Source organism: Saccostrea cucullata, unplaced genomic scaffold (genome assembly GCF_032062105.1).
Source record: "Saccostrea cucullata isolate Sc308-1 unplaced genomic scaffold, CSIRO_AGI_Scuc_v1 ctg4327, whole genome shotgun sequence".
Lineage (NCBI taxonomy): Eukaryota > Metazoa > Mollusca > Bivalvia > Ostreida > Ostreidae > Saccostrea > Saccostrea cuccullata.
In genome coordinates, this window is record NW_026930694.1 from 15,666 (window position 1) to 35,168 (window position 19,503).

The 19,503-nt window shown below is 33.0% G+C and overlaps 2 protein-coding genes across 2 annotated transcripts; one reads left to right on the plus strand and one right to left on the minus strand.

Annotated features, from left to right (window-relative positions):
* Positions 1 to 3,940: 3,940 nt before the first annotated feature.
* LOC134229650 (uncharacterized) lies at positions 3,941 to 8,402 on the minus strand. The gene is made up of 4 exons (XM_062711418.1): positions 8,354 to 8,402; positions 5,842 to 5,975; positions 5,060 to 5,166; positions 3,941 to 4,470 (listed from the first exon to the last, which is right to left on the minus strand). The coding sequence occupies exons 1-4, from the start codon at positions 8,369 to 8,371 to the stop codon at positions 4,388 to 4,390; spliced, it is 342 nt and encodes a 113-aa protein (XP_062567402.1). The 5' UTR covers positions 8,372 to 8,402; the 3' UTR covers positions 3,941 to 4,387.
* Positions 8,403 to 9,727: 1,325 nt separating this feature from the next.
* Positions 9,728 to 12,861, plus strand: LOC134229651 (uncharacterized). Its single transcript, XM_062711419.1, has 7 exons — positions 9,728 to 9,811; positions 10,205 to 10,259; positions 10,335 to 10,457; positions 10,914 to 11,020; positions 11,873 to 11,957; positions 12,102 to 12,247; positions 12,790 to 12,861. Exons 1-7 carry the CDS (start codon positions 9,728 to 9,730, stop codon positions 12,859 to 12,861), a joined length of 672 nt encoding a protein of 223 aa, XP_062567403.1.
* The last annotated feature ends 6,642 nt before the right edge of the window (positions 12,862 to 19,503 follow it).

The following is a 19,503-nucleotide window of genomic DNA, read 5'->3' on the forward strand; positions in this document are numbered from 1 at the left end:
TTAATCATACCTAAGATTTGCAAGAATATTGACAAATCCATACACAGTTTTTCAAAGTGCGTAATTTTTCAAAGTGCGTTGTAACAAACCTACAAAGCATACCTGATTTCTTTTTAATCATTAGAAATCGCTAAATTTTTAACAAACACAACAAAATTACGTAGAGCGTGTAGCGTCATAGTTCATATCATCATGGATCTTCAAAAATTAAATTCATTTCTTACTATTGCAGTATAACTTGGATAGCTATTAAATTCTTTCCTTAAATCACAAGAAGTTACAGTTATTTATTGAGGATTTCAAAATAAATCTAATTTAAGCAACAGTTTTTATATAATGTATGTATTAGTGATAACCCCTAAACCAAGGGACATTAATTGTCACTGTAAATTTTAATACTTGAGCAAATTCATTTATTTTTTACTTTTAATTGTCAAAAACTACTTTTTTTACAAATTAAATTTTTACAATTAAAAACATAAAGAACTTACCTGCATATCCGTAAAAAAATTGGAATTCTAAATAAGCAAATAAAATTGGTATTTTTACGAGATGAGAAAACATTCTCCAAGTAAAACACGTATCTTGCTTGGCTTATGATTATCAACTGTTGGGTCGAATACAAGTTTTAACGATTAATAATTTATATGTTTTTGTAAAGCAATATGAGCTGCATTTTTTAAAAAAATTATTTTGCTGCTAAAAATATTTGTATGTCACTTTAACCTTTGTGATCAATAAGATCAAAATAAAGCAGATTAAAGACTTTTATATACAACCCAATATACAGTTTTATATAAGAAATTATTATAGTACAGGACGACAATAATGTAATTTTGATTCAATCGAAGCTTATAGATAGTCCTTTCATCGCAAATATGAACATCAGAAATTCATTGCTGTTATTTTTTTTTTTGTCATTGAAATAGTTTTTTTTTACGATTTTGCAATAAAAATTTCCGACATAAAAGTTGCAGCGCATATTATTTTAACAATATAGGTGTCATACATTATTTTTGCTAGCAGAAAAACGAGAACAGTGATTATAAGAACAAGTTCTTTCTCATTGCATATTAAAAAAATATTTGTTTTAATTTTCACTTGTATTTTTTCCACCAAATTGAACCCTTGTTAAACGAATACTAGTAACGATGCTGTACAAAATACATAACTTAAGAGATATTGCCAAGATGAAAATTAACATCTTTTCTCGACATGAAATTACATTACTTTCTTTCCGTTCAATTTATTCTTAAGATCTTTTTTTTCTAGACAGCGAATATAAGAAATATAATATTTTTAGGTGACTTTCACAAAAAAAAGAGGTTAAAAAAGTAAACCATTTTCCTAGGAAACAAAGTTTTAAAATGATGTCAACATTGAAACTATACATGCATGACCTTAATGACAAAATGAAGATGCTGATTAAAAAAAGCATTGATTTATTTTGAAAGCATAATTTTAAAAATGACCGAAACCTTAAATCTGCTGCTAATTTCAAAACTTTAAGAATGTTCGTCTTAAAAATAAGTGATTTGCCATTAGTTTAAATTTCATTTTGATCAAATTATTTGGAAATGTGGTTAATTTTTGCAAAGTCACCTGTGTTAGTACAAAAATACTACGACTTAACAAAATAAATAAACAATCCTCAATACAAATAAAAAAATACTGAATGCAAGAAATAAAAATAGCAATACAAATCGAAAGGTTACTATAGAAATAAGAAATGCTACACATATATAAAAAATTATACAATTCAATTGTTGTAACAATACTACTGGAAATATAGGATGATATAACGATTCAAATAAACCATCCTTTTCTCATTTATCAGTTAGTAAATTAGTAAAACGAAAACAACATAGGAAGTGATATATAGTTAAAATGATAAACATGTGATATTTGTGTTTAAATATTTAAGTGAACTCTTTAAAATGAATTCAACCAAGAAGTCTGATATTCAATTGTTTAATGCGTCGTGAAAAATACATGATATATTGGAAAGATTCAATTCAAATCAGGTTGCTTCCACGCCTCCACATTCGCCTATTGTCAAAGTACGTCTGTTTGGTCTATATTTTGTCTTGTTTTATTTGTCATTTGTCATCTGTTTCATATTTGGGTATTTTAACAGAAAATTAAATTCACAAATTTTGTATATTGGTACGCAAAGTAGGGTCACCTAACTGGAAATACAATTGTGAAATATGAAAGCCCTATCACCATCTGTTCCCAAGTTATGGCCAAGTTAAAGTTTTTTCATAAGTACAAAATTCTTCAAAATCAAGGTCAAAATGTCAGGATTATTGGCATCAAATAAAAGGTCGTGCCACAAAAATACATATGTGAAGTATGAAAGCCCTTGCCCTAACCGTTCAAAAGTTATGGCCATGGTTAAAGTTTTTCGCAAGTCCGGAAATCTCCAAGGTCAAGATTATACGTATTCAATAAACAGTCTTGCCACAAAGAATAAATATGTGAAGTATGGAAGCTCTAGCCCTAACCGTTCAAAAACTATGGCCAAGGTTAAACATTTTAAAAAGTAGGTCAAACTCCAAGGTCTAGGTCAAATGTCTTGATATCAATGAAAGGTCTTGTCACAAGAATTTAATAAATAAATAAAGTATGAAAGCACTAGCTCTTGCCTTTTAAAGATATGGTCAAGGTTTGTTTTTTAAAAGTAGGTCAAACGGTAAAAGTTCTAGGTATCTAATAAAGGGTTTTCTTACAAGGATTACAATATGTGATGTATGAAAGCTCTAGTCCTTACCTTTGAAAAGTTATTTCCAAGGTTAAGCTTTTTCATAAGTACGGAAATCTTCGAGGTCAAGAGGTCAAAGTTGGTGGTATCCAATGAAAGGTTTTGCCACAAATAATATATATGTCAAGTACAAATGTCCTGGTATCTACTGTTCAAAAGATATGGCCAACGTAAAAGTGTGGAATTTTTGTGTAAAAGTGGGTCAAACTCCAAGGTCAAAAGGTCAAATTTGGTGGTACCCAACGAAAGATCTTGTCACAACGAATATACATGTGAAATTGAAAGTCATAGATCCACTAAATCAAAAGTTATAGGCAGGGTTAAAGTTTTTGCGGACAGAGAGACAAAGAGAGAGAGACAGACAGACAGACGAATGGACACGACATATATTTTGTTTAAAACGCTGGACAGAAAATTTTGATTTATATATTGTTTTCAAACTCTACAGAAATTGAAATTATTTGTCTTCTGGGTCAATCAGTGATAAAATGCTTTCTAGCGTAGCTGAGGTGGATTGAAAATGAATTTTAAACAAGAGAATTTCAATCCAATGCTTACCCGGTCGTCCGCATCGAATTGTACCCGTCCATTTCACTGGCTATCATAACATGTTATTATATATCAAATGTTTTGATTGTTACAGATAGAAATGACGTAAGCTGCATATTTCCAATCTTGCCAGTTAATGCTCCGCGGTCTTATACGGGCCCGTTTTCTCGTCTACAGTAGTCATATTGAATAGAAATATAGTAACATTTAGTACAAATATTATTTGAAAAAAAAGAAAAGATTTGGCGTCGTTTTTTTTCTATTTCAAGTCTTTCCTTGCAAATGCTAGTTATGAGATTGATGTTTGCTTAATTTACTGTATGACGATTAAAATTATTATAATAAATAGGGCCTATATTTTATGCATTTTCCAAGCTTACATAACCTTGGTTAAACAGGTGCTTTTTCATTATCAATTTGACGCTTTTTTTCCTGACACAACTATTTCACGTCTTAGTTGATGTCATAGTATGGCATCTTTGACATTTTAGTCATAACGTTATTTGGCGTCAAAAGGGGTAACATACCTGTGAAGACCTAGAGCTAACGATAAATGATTTGTGGAACGGTTTTCAGAAGTCTCTGATGGCATAGGCCAAAGTAGGCATCTTAAGCAACTCAAAAAAATGTTTTAAAAAATATTTATTTTTTACAGAAGTAAACATAATCTGACAGTTGCATGCATGTTCACATATAAAAACAGTTACATGCTTTCTAAAATCAATTGCATCACGTGTATGTAAGCCATCTTTTCCACTACATACACAATACCAGTTATAACAATCTTGTATATTTTCTTTGAATATAAAATACACTTTTTATTTAAATTGATTAAATATTTATATTAATTACATACAGATGCATTTCTAGGAATCTAGATACTGAGTATGTCCTTGTGAATTTTTCATGAATCACTTAAATTCATTCATGTTAACAATTATACCTGATACATGTATTCAAAATTTATATAATTTTTTACAAAAAATCCTACTTTAATCACTGAAATGATATGATTGGATGACGACTTTCTGTTGATTTCTCTGTCCTGTCCCTGTAATGTCTCCCTCTCTTATGTCAATTCTCATCGACGTCCATTCCCTGTGACTTGCTTTTTGTTTTCCTCCTCTGTTTTTTGCCAGACTCCTCCCCCATGTCAACTGTTGTAAAATTAATAATAAGAAACAAATATTACTTGGCTTCAGTCTTATTAGAGGCTTTAAAACAAATCTTTCTCTTTTGAACAGGAAATGTTATAAAAGCATTGTAATTTTTTAAAAATAAAAGTGACATTTTGATGTTCCTAACATTACAATTTCTTAGAAGTTATAATTTGTAATTGGTACATAGTTTGAAATCAAGTTGTAATTAATAATTTTAACTCCAGTATAGTGTTGAATAATTTATTACAAAACCCAAACTGTCAGCAATTGTGAAGTATTGCTGTAGTGAAGCATTTGAAATTACTGTCCTTTCCACATGTACACTAAAAGTCAGCAGATTTTGGTGTGGGAAATTATTGGTCAGATCTGATTTTGAAATTGTACATAATTCATCCGATGATGTACACTAAAATTCCTTCCCTTTTTTTTGCACCTTTTTTCTTGGATTTATCAATATTTGAATATTTTTAAACAAAATACAATTAATCCATCTACTCTTTGGAGCACATGTAAACCATATTTCTTGACAGAGTTCTAAATATTTACCATCCTACATTATCCTGTACTAATGCTATTATTATCTTACCATCCTCCGTTTCCACAGCCTCTTTTTTCTTCTCGTGCTTCAGTCGCTTTAGTACTTTTCTCTTCCTCTTCCCACTAACTTTTATCCGAGCACTTTTTGTATGAACTCTGAAGACCCAAAATGTATAAGGAAATATGAAAAAAAAATGCATCAAATATACAGTATAACACGGTTAATCGGTTATAACGAAGTCATCAGGACCTGAGAAACTACTTGGCTATATCCATAATTCCTTATATCTGTATAAATGATTCATATAGCTGGGGATCTAAGATAACTTCGTTATATCCGTAAATTCGCAATATCCATGTTCATACTAAGTAAGTTTTACTGTATATAAAAATCATATGCTCTTTCACTTCAATCTTTAGTTACTTTAACCAAGGAAAAACAAGAGGCCAATAGGTCACATCCCTCACTTAAGCTAGGAAAAACACTGAAAAGCAATCCAATAATGAAAAATTTAAAAGCATAAGTGGTCCTGGCCTAACCCTAAAAGCCAAGGGGAGGGGGTATTATTTGAATTAACTTGAATCTATACTAACTAAGAATGTTAACATATTCTGAGATATTCTGAACATTAGAGGATAATTCACTCACTTGACATGTTTCTATTGTATCTCACTAAAATATTCTGAACATTAGAGGATAATTCACTCACTTGACATGTTTCTATTGTATCTCACTAAAATATTCTGAACATTAGAGGATAAATCACTCACTTGACATGCTTCTTTTGTATCTCACTGAGATATTCTAAACATAGAGGATAAATCACTCACTTGACATGCTTCTTTTGTTTCTCGCTGAGATATTCTGTCCCTGGGATGTTCTTTATATCGGGCTTCTGTTGTTTCTTCTTTAATACTGATGCTTGATGTTTGGCTTTAGAGCTCACCAACCTACTTTTTTTGGTCTACAAATAAAAAAAGATCAAGTTATTCTAAAAGCATCAAGACATTATAGCTTGTTTTTCCTTTACTTTAATACTAACAAATGCTGGTTTCTTTTTTTTTTTTTTAAATCATACTATTTTAACATGTGTAACAATTGATGGGTTGGTGTATTCCAATTATGCAAGTCGGCCTTTGAGTATCTGTGATTGGTTGAAGCAAATCACATGACCTAAAACAAAGCTATATAAGCGAGCGCAGCTAAGCTGCAGGATTCCTTTTAGTCTGATTGCCAGATGGAAGAAGACGCATACTTTGGCGATAAGGTTAGTTGAGGGGTGGCCTAGTACTACTGAGGCTAACCACAATTATTTGACAATACTAGGTGGATTGCCTGATGATGAAGGCTTGACACAATAAAGAAGTTAGTATTGTGTGATTAACCATTTAGAGTCCGACCATAGAGGGGAGTCAACCTTCAATGGCTTGCTTGGTGACCTCTCTAGATAGTGCAAGTCTCTGATAGCATTGGATGACTGTAAGTACTGAATAAGGACAATTCAGTATCCCCTGTTGTCAGAGGCTGACCACTAGGAGATAAGGACTTAGTGTCCTGACTGACAATACGAGCCTGAATAAGGACAATTCAGTATCCTCTGTAGTCAGAGGCTGACCACTAGGAGATTAGGACTTAGAATCGTGACTGACAATACGAGCTTGAATAAGGCAATACTGATGTTGGTCCGGTGGCATTGGGTGAACCCTTGTTACTTTTGAAAATATATAGCAAACCTTCAAGTGTGGTTTCCCCTAAGTAAGGGAAGGGTCATATTTGTATATATTTGCAGGCCAATCATTTAAACCAATCATTTTAAGAGGAAAATTATTTAATATTAATATCAATCTTAACCGAGATCCTGGAATTAACCCGGTACGACCCCTCAACACGTTACACTATAACATGTATTCTTTTACCTTTTCAATCAAAAGCAACCAACAAACAAAAGTTTCTAATTTGGTGTGACTGTGTGAAATGGTTAAGCGACATATATATAAATCATATTTTTATTTCAAAGGTGTCCATGCCCATTTAACCTTTTAGGCTTTTACTCATTACTGTAATAATACAGTAAAAATTTTCATTTCCCATGAATTTTGGTGTACCCCCATGAGCCTGTGAATGGGGTAAAATATGTGTGACATTCTGTGTATCGCCGGTACATATCACATGTATACATATGGAACTTACGAACTTAACAAAGTGTGGATTCTGTTTGATGTTGACCTGTCAAACAGACATTAACTTTTTTCCTACTTGTCCATTCGGAAAAGTGATCAAGACATTTACTTGTCCAAATTTCAACTTCACTCGTCCAAAAATTTTTCAATAAAGATCTAATTAAAAGTTTTAACTTGAAAATTAAAATAAAGTCTATTACACAAGACATCCTTGTTAATTTCGAGCCCTGGTTTGAACACCACCCTTCATCCCAGTTCAGGAAAGTTGCAAGGTTTTTTTTCTAACTATACCACCCCCTTCCCTAAAAAATAGAAAAAAAATCCTCTGCCTTTAACAGCTGATAAAAAATGTTATGTTCCACTTTTTATTCTGTGACATTAATCAGGTGCGGATCAAGAAATTTTTCAAAGGGGGGGGGGGGGTTAAAGATTTTTTAAAGTGGGGTTGAAGGGGAAAATAGTTAATATTTCGTACGTTTAACACATACATATAGTTAAATAACTCAATAGGATACCGAGTGGGGTATGGTTTTTAAAGGAGGTTGACCAAAAGGAAAATATATCTCCGAACCCAAAAATCCTATTTTGTAAAGGGGGTGGTGTTTCATTTTGTATTCACAACCAAATTTCTTTATATGTATGTTTGTTTATTCACCAATAAAGGGCCCTAGGGGGGCATGAACAAATTATTACAATATGATTACAATTGTATATTATAGATGTATAATGTAATATGACTAGTGATTAAGTTTGACTTTGAGAAGTGCAACACCACAAGATGTAGTTAGAATAATCTAACTGTGTCTCGGTACAAGCCCTCACCACAGTTAGAATACGTCCCATTAGTTAGAATAATCTAACTGTGTCTCGGTACAAGCCCTCAGGTCCGTAGGACAATATCATTTTAACGATAGAACATTCTATCTACACAAGATGTATTACAACATTACCCTTTCACTGAACATTTTCTATAGTAAAAACACAACAAAAATTTGGGACTTTCTTCTTTCTCTCTCTCTCTCTTTTTTGTTTTTTTTCCAAATCCAAAGGGGGGTTGTAACCCCCCTCCCCAACCCCACTCTGGATCTGCCTCTGTTAATGAAGCCAAACTGAAAGTGGTGACATTTCATGCTTTTTCTAAACTTCAGAAACTTGTTATTACCTTCCATGTGGTCTTCATAATTTCATACCAGAAACCATCGGAGCGCTGTAAAATCCAAAACCTATAGCGAGTAATTCCCGAATTGACTTGCATTGTGCAGGACCTTGTGCCTTGTCATCATTAAACTGCAAAATTATTTAAATTTAAACTTTTTTGACTGTACATAAAAGTACCCTGTAAGTGATATAAAGAGATGATTGATTTACAATAGAACTAGATGTGTAGCTTGTTATAACAATTTTTTCCCGCAGTCACACTTCTAAGGTAGAAAATGCAATTTCCGAGGTTGCGCGGCCTGGGCATACAGCTGCTTTCAAAAACATCAACAATATATTTGAAAAAAACTTTTCGAACAACACTCGTATATTCATTAAAATTCATTGGAAATCTACAATTTTCAAACCCTCTATTATCCGATCCTCACAATGCCTATTTTCACAATCGAAATATATGTATCATATCTTAAATATTAGCCGTATGAACCGGGGGGGGGGGGGGGGGGGGGCAATTATTTTGCCGATATAAGTAACTAAAAACAGTTTTGTTAAACCCTTATAAATAGTTTTCTATATATTTATTAATAAAACACTTGTGTCCCCTCAATAATAACGTCTGATGACCTTTCTTTTGTTTGTCAAGGAATTTTTGGTAGTTGAAAATTATGGTATATACCCCCCCCCCCCCCACTGAAATTGCTTCCTACCGGTATGAATCAATAATTAATAGTTCATTAAGTTCATTTGGCAATGGCGAATGAAAGTGTTAAGGATTTTTTAACAACTTACAGTTTCCTCTCCTTCTAGAAATATAAGAAATGATATTACAAGTGGAGCATTGAAATTTATACAGGTTTCATTTATATTTAAATATATGGACTGCAGAAAAAATTACTCACTAAGTCATCTGTAATGACGAACTTTCATTTTCTCATAACTTGCGTCAGTGGTGAACAAATCCAACACGAACAGTCATTATTATTTCTACGCTTTTGAGAATATAGAAACATAGACCCCCCCCCCCCCCCCCCGCAATCCTTTTGATTTATTCAATAAAATATGTTTTAAGAAAATAAAAATCAGAAACATTTCAAGACAAAAACGAAACTTCACGGCAGGATCAATTCAAAACTTTTTCTCTTCAAATTTCAAAAACTGTCCAGTAAAGAAATGAGTTACCAGGTGTAGTAATCTTAATATCATATATAAATTTTATTTGAGGAAGAAATCCGCGGGTTTTGAATATATTAGCCGTTCTACGTCAATACGACATGAAAAGCTTGCACAAGATTACCGATTTATTGAACAAACAGTAGCACATGGCAGTATTTATCCTGAATTTAAGTGAGGCGAGTAACACTTGTAACTCATAACGACAATGGGTTGGTGTCCTGTACTTTGTGTCTGTGCCATTCTGATGATCCTGTTTATACTTTCTGATGGATGTCAAATTCAGCCGACGGTGAGTTTAATATTTAATGCATCTTAATAATATAAATCACATCCATCCATGTGGATATCTGACGAGTACTCTACCACCTTAAAATTATCATTTATCAAGTTTATCCAATTTTATGGGAAATTAAAAAAAAAAGAAATCAACTGCGTATGTCTATTGAAGCAATACAGATTTATAGAACAGGGCAAATAGTTTTATGTCTAGGTTAATGTTTGAATTCAATCTCTTGTTTGTATGCAGACTTTGATACCCAGTAATTATCTATATCCAGTTTTGTGTATGTATATATCCAGTATCAAATCTGTATCCAGTTTTATATGTCGATTTTTAGGTTTTATCTTCATTGTACCTTTTTTTTTTTAATTCCCAATACATGTATAACTTCATATTTCATAGGAAAAACCAGACGTTCAATGCGACACTTGCTTGGAGGAACAATATTCGGTGAAAGGTGAGTTATTCCACCAAACAAATTTCTTATATGGTCTTATGAAATTTGTAGTTTTATGAAACTCAAAATTATCAGTTTGCAGTCAAGCCACGGGCCGGAAACACAGGTTAAACGACTTCACCGTGTTGAGCTCAAACGCCAAGGTCTTGTCTCGTGAATTTGTCAATAACAGAACTGCTATCAAGTTAGATATTTCAAGTGAGTTTTTTAAAGTTAATTTAAATCGCATAAATTTATAGTTTTTAATTAACATTATCAATTTATAATTTAAATTTATAAATTTAGAAGTTCAATGAAACTTTAGTAGCATTAATAGGTAATGATGACTAAATCATTGTAGGGGTATCGTATTGATAGATAATGACTAAATCTTGGTAGGGGTATTGTATAAATAGATGATGGCTAAATCATTGTAGGGGTATTGATAGATGATGATGACTAAATCATTGTAGGGGTATTGTATTAATAGACGATGTTGACTAAATCATTGTAGGGGTATTGTATTGATAGATGATTATGACTAAATCATTGTAGGGGTATTGTATTGATAGATGATGTTGACTAAATCATTGTAGGGGTATTTTATTGATAGATGATGATGACTGAATCATTGTAGGGGTATTGTATTGATAGATGATGACTAAATCATTGTAGGGGAGTATTCACAGTACACAAGAGGCTATCTTTTTATCTTTCTAATGGATGACGATGCCAGATTATTATGTAAATCGACCTTATTTCCAAGATGTAGAGCTTCACTGGTATTGTATTATTGTGTGTTATTTTAATTTCATGTTAAAGTTAAATCGCTGGAATTTAAATTACTGTTGTTTTTCAAATGTATAACATATATTTATTTCATTGTTTTTCAAATATAAACAATTACTGATAATCTGTTTTAATTTATTATTAAAAATATTTCAACTTTTTTTTCTATTGAATACAAGGAGTTTTTTTGCTTGATTTTAGTTCACTCTCTGATGTCGGCGGAAGTAATATCTGTCTTAGACAGATATAACATTAATTACTACAATTAAAATTCACAAAAGATAAATATTTTATATAATGTTTTGTCGATTTGATACATAAAACTGTTTCCACTAGTCTGCCCAAAATGAATGTTACCGATGTCTGTTACCCTGTCAAATAAATGAATGTTACCGATGTCTGTTACCCTGTCAAATAAATGAATGTTACCGATGTCTGTTACCCTGTCAAATAAATGGTACAGGTGTTTGTTAACTTACCTTTATCAAATAAAGGATACAGTCTCTTTACCTCTATCAAATAAATGGTACTCGCGTCCGTTACTCATGAAATTAATAGTACAGGCGTCTTTAACCTATCCGATAAATGATGCAAATGTCTGTAGAACCCTATCAAAGAAATGGCAAAGGCGTCTTTAACCCTATTAAATAAATTATCAATTAATGGCACATGCCTAATTGATCCTATGAAATAAATGGAACAGGCGTCTTTACCGTATCAAACAAATGATACAGGTGTCTGTTACCCTATCAAATAAATGATACAAGCGTCTTAAATCTTCCCCTGGAGTGTCTCCTCTTATTTATAAAATCTAGTAACATCAACTGATGAGAACATTTTTACAGGCGTCTCTTGCCCTGTCAGTCAATGGGAGAAGTAGTGCAGGCCCAGAAATTCATCAGCTGTTGGATGTTCATGCTGTTACAGAAGGTGGTTTTGTTTGATAAGTTTACAGGGAATCAAAAAAATATAAATTGGTGGCACATGCAGTCATACAATCGTTTTTTTTTTGTTTTCTTAAGATCTGAATCAATGATTAGATTTTATATGTCTTTATACATATCAATATTAAAGATTGGATAAGTGAAATAACGACCAGCGGATCTAATTCGTCTTATCTGAAGATTTCATTTGACGTAAAGAGTCGTGACGTTAAATGGTACGCAGTGGAATTATGGGATAGCAAGAACAATCTCATAAAAGCGGATAAAACTGAAAAGGTAAATACATATTATCAAATAATGAAACAAACACACGTCATATATAACGTTTTAATGATTACTTGGAAGATCATTGCATGCTCGATTATTAAATTTTATAGTTGAATATCTCGTTGTATTATTTAAAACACGGAAGAAATTCTGTTGTTGCTGTGAATCAAATCAGAAAATGACGGTAAACATGGCGAAGGGATTGTCCGTGGATTATGTTACATTCTTTTATTAGTTAATGTCCACAAGTGTTAACAAACATTGGAAAATTACAAAATAAGGCCAAACAAAAACCAAATAATTCACTGCAAAGAGTTATTCAATTAGAATAGAAAAACCAAATAATTCACAGAGTCATTCAATTGGAATATGTTTTTCGACAGAAGTTTTTGCATACGGAATCAAAAGTATTGAAAATCACAAATTAAACAAGGTTAAGTTATTCAAAAATTAGATCTTCAATTTTTATTACCAATGGTTAAATGATTTGGCAAAATAAGCAAATGTAAAAGGGCTATTATCATCTGTAGAAGTCTTATTTTTCTTTCCAGAATTACATCGTATTCATGAACGTCACAAAAGGATTATATTACGCTGTGGTATGTATTAATATTTTTTATTGAAGAATCAAGTCTCATCTAATTCACAAATTTAATAGACGGGAGGCTTACGATCATTTAATAACTAGCCGATGTTACCACTTCGCAGGTGGAAGTACATATGTTGAAGCACGTTTCGAAAATCCATTGTGATATTGTCAGAAAAAATACATTCATGTAAAACAAATATTTGTTAATGATTTTAAAATTTTCATTAATGATATCTATCTTTATTCAGGGGGGAATATATTTATTATATTATCATACGTTACCTTGATGGTATGCCTAAATGATTATGATACACTACTGACAATAAGACAAACAGAATTTTTGTCTGGTCTCAATTATAGCCACTAGTATTTAAAGCAAGTTTTGGAATGTTCATATAACGTACATTATTCTCCATGATTGACAGTATTCTCTGAGATATGCAGTATTCATAATGATAAGACCATATTCATTGTGACACGGCTGTTTTCACTGTGGTATATCAGATTTCACTGAGATATATCCGTATTCACTTTGATATATCAGTATTCACTGGAATATGTCAGTTTTCACTGTAACATATCAGAAATCACTGTGATATGTCAGTATTCACTGTTAAATATCAATATTCACTGAGATATATATCAGTATTCACTGTAATACTATCATATATCAGTACTCACTGAGATATATATCAGTATTCACTGTGATATCTCAGTATTCACTGTGATATATCAGTACTCATTGTGATATGTCAGTATTCACTGTGATATATATCAGTATTCGCTGTGAAATATTAGTTTTCACTGTGATATATCAGTACTCACTGTGATACATGTTTGTCAGTATGCACTGTGATATGTCAGTATTCACTGAGATATATATCAGTATTCACTGTATCAGTATTCACTGTGATATATCAGTATTTATTGATATGTCAGTATTTACCGTTAAATTTAAAAAGGACAACGTCAATGATTTTTAATTGTAGGTGAGTATCTTTCAGATGATGGAGGGGAGTCAGTGTCCATGTAGTATAATCATCCCTGGACACAAACAATGTGTTACTTGTACTGCAAAAAAATCAGACCTTTTCACCTATCCTATAAAAAAAGATGGTAAGAACACAAGTAACTAGTGATAGACAAAATAGTAATATAAATCTACATATACTAGTATATCAAACTCAAGAAATATATTTTACATAAAAATTCAAATCAATTTTTTGATCGATCATTTGTTTTTTTCTCAATTTTATAAATGATACATAATTTCGACAGTTAATAAATGCAGAATAATAAAGTTGAACTTGTATGTTAATAATCTTTGTATTTGTATACGAGCTTACTTGAAAGCTTACAAATCAAGATATAATATTCTAGATTCTAGATATAAGATTTTATACTGCAAGGTGCACAAAGAAACCTATTAATGTACAAAATGCAATATCACAAATGAAATTTCATTACGAAACACAAAAAATTATCTCTTATAAGAATGGTAAAAAGGAAAAGTTTGATACCCAGTGGAACAGATGGAATCTGCTATTTTCTTAATTAGAACCTTTACACACTCTTTCTCTCTCTCCCTCTCTCTGTTGCTCACCTCTCTTTCTCTCTCTCTCTTTCTTTCTTAAAATAAAAAACACATCTTTATGTTTCTTTTGAAATATGCATATAATGCTGTATGTTGTGTGAATAAAAAAAAATCAAGATATAAATACCATGATCAATAAATAAATGATATTTTCATATGATCTTTCCAGCGAATGCCAGACAAAAGTCTAATTCTGATCCTTTACTAGTGGCACTAATTTGTGGTGGATTTGCAGCCGTAGCAGGAATTCTAATAGGTGTCGTGCTGATGAAGAAAAAAATAAGTTGGTAGCAAATACAATATATTCACTATGAAAAAATAAAATCTTAAAGACGACACAAAGGATAGAGTACTACATTGATCTTCATCAAAAAGATTAATTTTATATGAATTAAAGTCTATGTCTACTTTGTATAATTTTACACATTTCGTTTAACATCGTCTCCATAATTTTCAGAATATCTGATGAACTGTTTTCGGACTGGTTCGTATAGTTCTGTTTCCATGACAATCGTTACAACCAATCAGTGCCCAGACATGGCAAAAATGCTGAGGAAAGTTATCAGGACGAAGTTTAATATTGAGTCCAAACATTTAACTTTTTCACCAAAAAACATGGCTCAGGTTTATAATTTTGCTTCGGACATTTTCATTGTAATTATTTCAAAGTATGATTTAACAAATCATTCAATCCAATGTAATGATCTCTATCAAAACTTGAATCAGTCATCAAAAGGAAAATCTGTGGTTTTTGCTGTAATAGACGATGCAAACTACAAGGAAACACCAGAAACAAATTACCCGACATCTGTTCCAAAACATTTAATGTTTAACATTTCCAGTAATCTAGATTTTTTAGTGGAGTTCCTGGCCATGAAAATACACAACTCTAACCGGGCACTACTTCAGAATACAAATCAAACCGGATCGAAAGAAGTAAAGGATAACGAACTCGCGCTGACTTGCTCTGATATTTTTATGTCAAAGGGAAGTGACAGTATCTCTAAAGTGTTAGACACAAGAAAATTCCCAAGAGCACCTGCAGATGCATATCAAATCGTGGAGACCAGCCGAGAATCAGAAGTGATGGAATCTATCTCTTTTCGATCCTTCTTTATTCCGCCGGATGATGACTCAGATTCTGCATATAAAACCCAAAGTGAATGCATGAAAACTATTAATGATGCTTATGACGTTTATAGACGAGAAGAAAACGCCTTTTCTTCACCAGATATGGAAGCCATAAGTCTAGGTGAACGTAGTGTATAAAACGTCGATCGTGGAATTTTATACATTATCATCTTTTGGTAAAAAAAAAAATTCAAACTATTAAATTTTATTTCTGATGGCACACATATCAAACATATCTATGCAAAACAATAAATATTATTTCAATTCAATCTATCAATATTCGTTTGTATGTATTAATTTCATGAAAAATGAATTACCTTTTTAGGTTACATGAGGAAGCTCAGGTAACCTATTGCTATCCGTTTTCGTCCGTCTTCGTGCGTCATGTGTAAACATTTTAACACTATCAGAGTCTTTTGAAACCGCTCAACTTCAAACAATTTTGGCAAAAACATCTATGGATAAAGGGAAACAAATATTGTGAATTTCATGGTCCGTACCCTCCTTGGGCCAGAGGAATGAGGCAAAACCACTAAAATTAATGCAATCTTTTATCTTTTATGGGTATTAAACAAACAAATGAAATGTATAGTTCTAATGAGGAGGAGTGTCATTTCCAAAATAGTGAATTTCATGGCCCCTGGGCCAGGGGTTCTGGTGTAAACAAACAAATGAAATGTAAGGTGTTGTGAGGTGTGTTGTATTTGTATTGTTTCATCATGTCTATTATTAGTAACATTAAGTTTCCTGAACATTCCAGAGTGGTCAACATGTTCGGTCATTGTTTCTAGAACATTCCTGAACTTTGTGTATGTCCAGAACTTTCCAGTAATATCATGTACTTACAATTTCTAGAATATTCTAGATTTATGATACTGTATAAATACCCTGTCAATTCGATGCATAGATATACATTGTCGTATAAGCATCGTTGAGGTATTACTGGGATATAACTTCACTGGGACATTGTGTGCAGCAACGGACACTCTGATGTATGTATTTTTAGATTTTTGCTAAGTTTGTACTTAATGATTTGTATATTACTGTAAATAAATTATTGTTAAGTTTAAACTGTGTGATTGATCTTTGCTGGCATTTAGGGTTATTCTGACCCATAACAGAATTGGGGGCTCGTCCGGGATCAAGAATTTCTTGCACTTTTGCAGTTCATTGTCAGAATTTTGTTAATTAAATTGTTAAATTTGACTATAAGCCAGCAAAAATCAACATGGTATTTTCGGTCACAAACTTTCTTAGTTTGCCAAGTGTTCAGGTTTTTGAAACGTTAAAAAAGGATGACTTGATCGCATTAGGTTTGCATTTTGGGTTAGATGTTAAATCCTCTCAGAGAAAGCAAGACATTAGAATTAAGGTTGCAAACAAACTAGTAGAAGAAAACATCTTTGAAAAATACGATCTTCCAGAATATACAGTTAGATCAGAGTTAGACTCTTATAAAATGGCAGACTATCAGTTTCAATTAGAGTTAGAGAAAATGCGATTTGAAAGAGAAGAGCGAGAAAGAGAAAGAGAAGAACGAGAGCGTGAACGAAAATTCGAATTAGACAAATTAGCAGCAGAAAGAGAAGAGCGAGAAAGAGAGCGTGAAATGAACTTTGAATTAGAGAAATTAAAATTACAAAACCAACCAAAACCGTCATTTGTCAAGAATGAATTTGACGCAGCAAAAAATATTAGATTAGTTCCAAAATTTCAAGAAAAATCTGTAGACAAATATTTTCCCCAATTCGAAAAAGTCGCAGAGAATCTTAAATGGCCACAACACGTTTGGTCAACAATGTTACAAAGTGTACTTGTTGGCAAAGCAGCTGAGGTATACTCTGCACTAGGGGTAGCTGAAAGTTTAGACTATGAGAAGGTCAAAGCAGCAATATTAAAAGCATATGAATTAGTACCTGAAGCATATAGACAAAAATTCAGAAAGTATAGGAAGTTTGATAACCAAACATTTGTTGAATTTTCACGAGAGAAAGAAGATTTATTCGATCACTGGTTTAGATCTAAGAAACTTGATAAAACTTTTGCTAATTTGCGCCAAGTCATCCTGGTAGAAGAGTTTAAGGAATGTGTTTCTCAAGATTTGAAAACACATTTAGAAGATAAGAATGTGAAAACTCTTGAAGAGGCAGCAGTCATATCTGATACTTATGCTCTGTCTCATAAAAAGAATTTTGTATCAGGATCTCAGACTAGCAGTAATTCTACCAATTCAGACACATATAAAAAGAGTGGTTCAGGGTCTCAGTCTTTCACAAGTTCCCAGTCTCCATCCCAAGGTGGTTCTAAGTCCGGTCCAGGACGTTTTGAAGGATCTTCTGGAATAGGGTCGCTTCCTACTTGTAGTTATTGTAAGAAAAAGGGTCATCTGATCAGTGAATGCTTTAAACTTAAGAGAAAAAATGATTTTGATAAAACTCAACCACACGCTATTGCGGCAGTTAGAGGTGATAGAGAAGCCTTAGTTTCCATTTGTTCTGACACTCCTGATGTCCAGGATTCACAGTCCAGTGCTATTGATTCTATGGAGGATTATAAGGCCTTTATGTCTCAGGGATTTGTTTCACTCGGTGACTCTAGCGAAATTAAGCCTATCCAGATTTTGAGAGATACTGGTGCTGCACAGACGTTATTGTTAGAGGGCGTGCTTCCTTTGTCTGAGCAGACTTCTACTGGTGGGTCAGTTTTATTACAGGGTGTGGAGTTAGGCGTCATTGATGTTCCCTTGCATAGAATTAGTTTGAAGTCAGAATTAGTTACTGGACCTGTTATCGTAGGTGTTCGACCTACTCTTCCCCTTCCAGGCATTTCTTTGTTGCTAGGCAACGATTTAGCTGGTGGAAAAGTTGTACCAGATCCTATAGTTTGTGAGAAAATCACTCCAGATGTCATGTGCGATGATGAAGATGATGGCATTTATCCAGCCTGTGCTGTTACCAGAGCGATGGCCAGAAGACGAGAAATGGAGGCAGACCATACTCAAGCCTTTAAAGAGACGAATCCCTCTGTTGATATTGATTTGAATGACACTTTCTTATCTGACCTTGATGGCACTAAAACAAGCATGGAACCACATAATATCAAGAAGCAAGAGAAGAAAGAATTTTTACCAAAATTTGGTGGTGAGGATGATGAGTTGCATCCACTAGTTAGCCAAGGCAAGGACATCCTCAGCCGAGAACGTTTACTCTCTGAACAACATAAAGACCCAGATATCATTCAACTTAATAAGAGGGCACTTCCACCAGAAGAGGCTATTAAAGTTGGAGAATGCTTTTATATGAAAGATGGCATCCTTATGCGAAAATGGCGACCACCTGACGCTTCTCCAGATGAAGTGTGGCGTGTTGTTCACCAGATAGTGGTCCCAGCTGCTTATCGTAGAATTGATGACTGTATTGACAGCATTGGAAACGCCAAATTTGTCAGTAAATTTGACCTGTTGAAAGGCTACTGGCAAGTGCCGTTAACAGAAAGAGCAAAAGAAATATCTGCTTTTGCTACACCAGATGGACTTTACCAGTATAAAGTAATGCCTTTTGGCATGAAAAACGCACCGGCTACATTCCAAAGGATGATTCACTCCCTCCTTCAAGACCTCGAGGGATGCGAGGCCTACATTGATGATGTCGTCATATACAGCGACACATGGGACGAACATCTCCGAATCATGCGTGCTTTGTTTGACATTTTAGCTAAAGCAAACTTAACTGTGAACCTTGAGAAGAGCGAATTTTGTCATGCCTATGTAGAGTATTTAGGTCATAAAGTAGGTCAAGGTTATGTTACACCCATTATGGCTAAAGTGGAAGCTATTGCAAAGTTCCCGATTCCTACAAACAAGAAAGAGTTAATGAGGTTTTTGGGCATGGCTGGGTTTTACAGAAAATTTTGTCCAAATTTTTCCTCAGTTGTTAGTCCACTTACAAATCT

Excerpts from the sequence above, each read along its gene's own strand:
- LOC134229650 (XM_062711418.1), bottom strand. Across the intron at positions 5,167-5,841 it reads AAACAAAAGAAGCATGTCAA|AGTTCATACAAAAAGTGCTC; the intron begins GTGAGTGATTTA and ends TTGGGTCTTCAG. Across the intron at positions 4,471-5,059 it reads GGCTGTGGAAACGGAGGATG|TTGACATGGGGGAGGAGTCT; the intron begins GTAAGATAATAA and ends ATTTTACAACAG.
- LOC134229651 (XM_062711419.1), top strand. The coding sequence starts at position 9,728 with ATGGGTTGGTGTCCTGTACTTTGTGTCTGTGCCATTCTGATGATCCTG. Across the intron at positions 10,260-10,334 it reads GGAACAATATTCGGTGAAAG|TTTGCAGTCAAGCCACGGGC; the intron begins GTGAGTTATTCC and ends CAAAATTATCAG. Across the intron at positions 10,458-10,913 it reads TATCAAGTTAGATATTTCAA|GGGAGTATTCACAGTACACA; the intron begins GTGAGTTTTTTA and ends AAATCATTGTAG.